The 6,496-nt window shown below is 44.0% G+C and overlaps 2 protein-coding genes across 25 annotated transcripts in view; both read right to left on the bottom strand.

Annotated features, from left to right (window-relative positions):
* Window positions 1-1,762, bottom strand: part of N4BP2L2 (NEDD4 binding protein 2 like 2) — a 95,947-nt gene extending 94,185 nt beyond the window's left edge. For 17 of the 24 annotated variants that reach the window (XR_012426444.1, XR_012426443.1, XR_012426441.1 and 14 more), the window contains exon 1: window positions 1,544-1,754. Coding sequence is in view for 1 of the 24 variants with exons in the window: in XM_045376778.3 (XP_045232713.2) it covers window positions 1,544-1,563 (20 nt within the window). In the remaining 23 variants the exon portion in view is untranslated. 24 annotated transcript variants of the gene reach the window in all.
* A 2,062-nt stretch (window positions 1,763-3,824) lies between these two features.
* Window positions 3,825-4,535, bottom strand: LOC123569847 (small ribosomal subunit protein uS8-like). Its single transcript, XM_045377339.2, has one exon. It carries the CDS (start codon window positions 4,250-4,252, stop codon window positions 3,911-3,913), a length of 342 nt encoding a protein of 113 aa, XP_045233274.1. The 5' UTR covers window positions 4,253-4,535; the 3' UTR covers window positions 3,825-3,910.
* Between the last annotated feature and the right edge of the window lie 1,961 nt (window positions 4,536-6,496).

Consider the following 6,496-nt stretch of genomic DNA (forward strand, 5'->3'; position numbering starts at 1 on the left):
AATATATTAAAAACCTAAATAAAAATTTCTTCAAAAACAAGAAATTAGACATTTAAATTTGTGATATATTTAATGGTAACAATTTCCCAAAATACCAGAGTCAATTTTATAACCACTTATTATTTAAGTACAGTCATAACAGGGTGGTTTATGGGAGGGATCTCATTGAATATCCTTTAAAAAATATATACAGATAGACAGATCTCAACTTTAAACGATCCATTTCTGAATTTGGAGGACCTAAAAGATTTAAATATGTCTGAAAAGTTGAGTCAGTAATATATACTTTTATGATATAGATACACAATTGTGTATTTAAAAGGAGAGTGAAACTGCCAACACCAAATTAACACATACTCAAACTGGCTGACACACTGCATCCTAAGCATTTCCTTACTTAAAATCACTGTGTTTTGGAGAGTAAATAGCTCCAATTCCCTCCCAAACCTCAGACAACCAATCTCCTTAGCATCCAAATGTTAGATTAACTGAAATGCCAGTCTTTGGAGGCCCTTTACTGTGAGTAGTTAGTGTAAAAGAGGTTCCCAAATAGGTATAGTGCGTTAATTTAAAAGGAAGGAAGAGATAAGTTGCAATGACGATAACGGAAATTCGTTTAATAAAGAAATCTGGCAACTCCCAAAGTTCAAAGCGTTCATCTTTTCCGAATAGTCTATCATGAAGACAAAATTTGCTTCCCTTTAGACCTGGCAGAGTGGCTCAAGCCTGTAATGCCAGCACTTGGGAGGCTGAGGCGGGCGGATTGCTGCTTAGGAGGTCGAGACCAGTCTGGCAACACGGCCTAACTCCGTCTCTTAACAAAAATACAATAAATTAGCCGGGCATGGGGGCGCGCACCTGTGGTCCCACCTACTCGGGAGGCTGCGGTGGGAGGACCGCTGGAGCCCGGGGCGGCGGCGGGGGGGAGGGGCGGCGGCGGGGGGGAGGTCGTGGTGAGCCGAGATGGCTCCACTGCACTCCGGCCTGGCGACAGAGCGAGACCCCTTCTCGGGGGAAAAGAAAAAAATTGAAACACCTTAGGGACCTCAAAGTACAGCCCAGAGGCCTATTCCACCCAATTCTTCATTGTGCCACTCTCTGATGTTCCTAACACGAGAGAAAAAGAAATGGACAAAAAGGCGAACTAGAGAATGATGGAAGTAGGCCACAGAGCTGGAGGAGGACAACTGCGGAGAACGCCAACAGGCCTCCTCTCGGTTTCTCATTTCCCCATTCGAAATGTGTCGGAAAAGTCCCGAAGAAGAGCAACCGGGTTGCGTTCACGGAGCGTGGCCTATACACTATCCGAGCTCCACGACTCCAGACTTCCAGTGAGCGGCCCAGGCAGAAGTGCGTCACCCAGGTTTTTTGTCCCAATGGAGACATGCTCAGGTCCTGTCCAGGAATTCTGGAGGTCTCTGAGGCGCAAAAGTTCACACTGAGCTTGCTTCTACGTTTACAGCTAACCTAAAGGGTCAAGAAGTGAAAGCGAAAAACGCCACCACCACCCCACCCTCACTTCTAAAACGGAGTGTCTACTCACCTTATTCTACCCCTACGCATTGACCTTTACCTCCCAATAAAACCTTCTTCTTGTGAAGCCACGAACCTCTGTGAAGGTGAAAGAAAAGCGGAGACACAGCCCTAAAGCCGAGGTCTGGAAGAACTAAAACCCCAGCTCTCAGAATCGCGGAAACAAACGGCACCTCCGTACGCAAGATGGCGACCACCTCTCGGTTACCCAGGCCAAAACTGGGCTTTTGCGTCAGGCATTGTGGGAATTGAAGTCTGACGTTCACACCGGCTCCGTAAACCTCACGGCGCGGAGACTAGGTCTCCCAGAATCCGTGGCGTGATAAACGCACTAATTTGGCAACTAAAGGAGACCGGAATTAGTTCCTAGACCTGGAGAAGGGAAGTTATCGAAAAACACCAACTTTAGTTAAAAGAAAGCAGCGACCTCCTCTGGCGTTCGCCCCCGAAGGAAAAGGGAATATGAGAACCTGGCGCCCGAAATAGATGTGTAACCGGCTCTCAGTGCATGCTTCTTAGGGCTTTCTAGAATACAAAGAGCCAGCTGACTTTTCCAACGGAACTCCACAGGTGGTATCACAAATTTGGATTCCGGCCGTTTCTACGAAAGACCACCTGACGTAATTTTAGGTTCATGCTTTTCTGTGGAAGGAAAGAATTACTGCGGCGCAGGTCCCCAATAACAGATAAAAATACTTATGAGCAAAATCGCTTAGTGTCATGTCGCTGTTTTGTTTTAGGAAATACAGACCGATCACTGAGCTTTCCCATTAAGAGTCAATATATGCAAAGCACGTAGGACAGCGAGCTCCTGGTAAGAATAAGCGTTATGTGTTTGTTACATTAAAAATAAATACAAATCAAACAACCGGCAGTCCTCAACTGAGGGCTTCTTTTCTCTTCCCACCACCTCTCCAACCCGTCCTTCCTCCACTGGTTCCCCATCCCCCATAATTTCAGGTCCTTGCAAGGAAAACTGATCATCTCTTCATCTTTAAGTAATTATTTCTATGGATATGTACCTTTTTCCATCTCCAACGTGTTAACAATTTCATTTGTTGTTAAAATTACAGTCTGGAATATCTACATTTGATTATTTAACAGCCTTGTGATCAAGGGAGTTCACCAACGCAACTCATCTTAGAAAGAAATCTATCTCAAATACAGATTTGTACTATGACCTTTGTCTTCTCATAATTAAAGTCATGCATCCTCCTTTGAAATAGCCACATTTACATGAGGTTGTGGCGTTCTCAGTGTGTTACATCCGCAGGCACACTATGCTCATTATAAAATAATATTAATCTTTGTCACCCCATCAAGGTATTGCCCTGTTTCTCCATGGCATATTTTCCCCCTTAAAACTAATAAGCAGCCGGGCACGGTGGCTCACGACTGTGATCTCAGCACTTTGGGAGGCTGAGGTGGGCGGATCACCTGAGGTCAGGAGTTCGAGACTAGCCTGGCCAACATGGTGAAACCCCATCTGTACTAAAAATACAAAAATTAACCGAGCATGGTGGCGGGCACCTATAATCCCAGCTACTTGGGAGGCTGAGGCAAGAGAATCACTTGAAGGTGGAGGTTGCAGTGAGCCGAGATCATGCCATTGTACTCCAGCCTGGGTGACAAGAGCGAACAAGAGCGAGACTCCATCTCAAAAAAAAAAATAATAATAACTAATAAGCAATCAATCTGTGAGGTTATACTTTGAGACCAAGCAAATATCCTGCTCCTAATCAAACTTTACCTTATGATTCAGATTCCATAAATGTTGGGATTTTTTTTTTCCCCGCCTTCTTCAAGTCTTCCACATTTGTCAATCCAGATGCTGCTATAGAGCAGAACCCTACTTGTTTATTTATTCACTATCAGTATGAATTTTTGGATTTCTTTTGTTCAGGTGGTTATACTCCATTGCTGTCCTTACTTGTTTACTATTAATAGACTATTTTTAGGATGGTTTTAAATGCACATAAAAATTGAGCAAATGGTAGAGTTCCCATGTACCACATACACACACACACAGTTTCCCTTATTACTAACCTCTTACATTGTTACAACTAATGACCTAACATTGATACATTAACATTAACTTGTTATAACTTATTAGTTATAACATATTATATGTAACATTATTATGTATCAGTTATATATTAGTTATATAACTTATTCATTATTCAAATTTCCTTCATTTTTACCTAAATGCCCTCTCTGTTCCAGGATTCCATCCAGGATACCACCTTACATTTAGTTATCATGTTTCCTTAGGCTCCTTTTGGCTGTGACAATTTCTTGTCCATGAGGCATTTTATTTGTAAATATATGTATTACATCCCTAGAAAAAGAATCCCAGGATTTTCCCTCCGGTGTGTTTTCATCTTGTTTCTTCATGGTCTATGATGCCAGCTGAGGTTGTCAGTACAATGAAACCAAACTGGTGGGATGGAAGCAGATTATTCTGCCATTTTTCCAGATCTTTGAATTGCACATCAAATCTGGGGCTGATCATTCCACACTTGTTTAGCCTGCCTGTGAGGTTCACAACAATTTTCCCAGCTCTGTGATCATCAATGATTTCAAATTCACCAGTGTAACCATGCTTCATCATCACAGTGAGAAACCGGACGATGACTTTGGAGCAAGGCCTAATAAGCACCTGGCATTTGCCTGTTCTTTTCGGCATTGTTGATGCTCTTGAGAGCATCAGCCAGGACATTCATGTGCACCATTGCGGCGGCGCGGAAAGGTGGCGGAAAGAAGACCGGAGGGGAGAGTGCAAGGAGTTGGCTGCGACAATTTCTTAAATTTATTTTTTTAGTATCTTAAGCTTATTTTTGGTGACCTTGCTTTTTGTTTTGTTTTGTTTTTGACAGAATCTTGCTCTGTCGCCCAGGCTAGAGTGCAGTGGCACCATCTCGGCTGACTGCAACCTCTGCTTCCCAGATTCAAGAGATTCTCCTGCCTTAGCCTCCTGAGCAGCTGGGACTACAGGCACCCACCAACAAGCCTCGCTAATATTTGTATTTTATTAGAGATGGGGTTTCACCATATTGATCGGGTTGGTCTTAAACTCCCGAACTCAAGCGATCCACCCACCTCTACCTCCCAAAGTGCTGGGATTACAGGTGTGAGCCACAGTGCCTGGCAGTCCTTGACAATTTTGAAGAAAACTGATCAGATATCTTGTAGCATATTCTTATGTTGGGATTTGTCTGATGTTTTTCGCAGCCTCCAGAACTGTGAGAAATAAGTTTGTCATTTGTTGCTATTTTTATTTATTTATTAAGACAAGGTCTTACTGTGTCACCCAGGCTGTAATGTAGTGGCACAATCACAGCTCACTGCAGCCTTGGCCTCCTGGGCTCAGGTAATTTTCCCACCTCAGTCTCTTGAGTAGCTAGGACCATAGGCATGCATCACCATGCCCTGCTAATCTTTGCATTTTTTGTAGGGATGGGTTTTCATCATGTTGTGCAGGCTAAATTTTTCTTCCTTCTAAATTACCCAGTCTCTGCTATTTCTTTTATTTTCTCTTTTTTTTTTTTTTTCTTTTTTGCCACTTCTACTAGGGTGTTTGTTTTGAGGCAGGATCTCACTCTGTCACCCAGCCTGGAGTGCAGTGGTGCCATCAGAGCTCACTGCAGTCTCAACCTCATGGGCTCAAATGACCTTTCCTCACTCAGCCTCCCAAGGAGTAGCTGGGACTATGGGTATGTACCACCATGCCCAGACAATTTTTGTCCTTTTCGTAAAGACAGGGTCTCACTCTGTTGCCCAGGCTGGTCTTGAATTCCTGGCCTCAAGTAATGTTCCTGCTTTGGCTTCTCAAAGTGCTGGGATTACAGGCGTGAGCCACCGCGCCCCGCCCAGACATTTCTTAAAAGAAGACGTGCAAATAGTCAATGCTTAATAGGGAAAAAGACAGTCTCTTCAATAAATGCTGTTGGGAGGCCCGATGTGATGGCTCGTATCTGTAATCCCAGCACTTTAAGAGGCTGAGGTGGCGCCAGGCACCGTGGTTTATGCCTGTAATCCCAGCACCTTGGGAGGCCAAGGTGGGTGGATCACCTGAGGTCAGGAGTTCAGGACCAGCCTGGCCAACATGGTGAAACCCCATCTCTACTAAGAATACAAAAATTAGCCAGGCATGATGGCAGGCGCCTGTAATCCCAGCTACTCAGAAGGCGAAGGCAGGATAATCACTTGAACCTGGGAGGTAGAGGCTGCAGTGAGCCCAGATTGAGCCACGGTACTCCAGCCAGGGCAACAAAGCGACCCTGCATCTAAGAAATAAATAAATAAATAAAATAAAGCCAGGACGCCCCTCAGGTTTGGTCTATCTTTGCATGTGCCCACTTCCTCCTTTGACCTTCCCTGCCGTATTTTGATGCAGTACAAAAGCTCTCACCAGAAGTTGTGCAGATGCTGGTGCAACGCTTCTTGTACAGACTGCAGAAATGTGAGCTAAATTAACTTCCTTTCTCTATAAATTACCCAGCCTCAGCCTCAGATATTCCCTGATAGCAGCACAAAATGGACTAAGTCCATAGTGTCATTAAGTAGGAAAAGAAAAACTAGCAAGAGAAATGGGCCATGTAGTGAGTAAAGGGGGATAAGTATTGATGAATTCAGTTTTGCCCATGGTACATTTTATTTGCCTGGAAGATCACCAGATGGTAGTGTTGGGGATTTGTCTGGATTCAAGAGAGGAGTTGTAGATGAAGGTATTGGGAGTTTTTAGCGTGAAAGAACTAGTTGAAGCCTTGGGCTTAGCCAGACTGATTCAAGGAGACTACGAAGATTACGTAAGAAAACTAGAAGGCTGAGATAAAAATTCTCAAGATCACCAATATTGAACAAGCAGGCAAGAAGAGGAGGCTACAAAAAAGAACAGAGAGGTGGGAGGTGAAAGTATCAAAAAGAAGGTGATGACCAAGAGCGTTAAATTCCCCAGGGAGAG

Source organism: Macaca fascicularis, chromosome 17 (assembly GCF_037993035.2).
Source record: "Macaca fascicularis isolate 582-1 chromosome 17, T2T-MFA8v1.1".
In the NCBI taxonomy this organism is placed as follows: Eukaryota; Metazoa; Chordata; class Mammalia; order Primates; family Cercopithecidae; genus Macaca; species Macaca fascicularis.

Excerpts from the sequence above, each read along its gene's own strand:
- LOC123569847 (XM_045377339.2), bottom strand. The coding sequence starts at position 4,252 with ATGTCCTGGCTGATGCTCTCAAGAGCATCAACAATGCCGAAAAGAACA.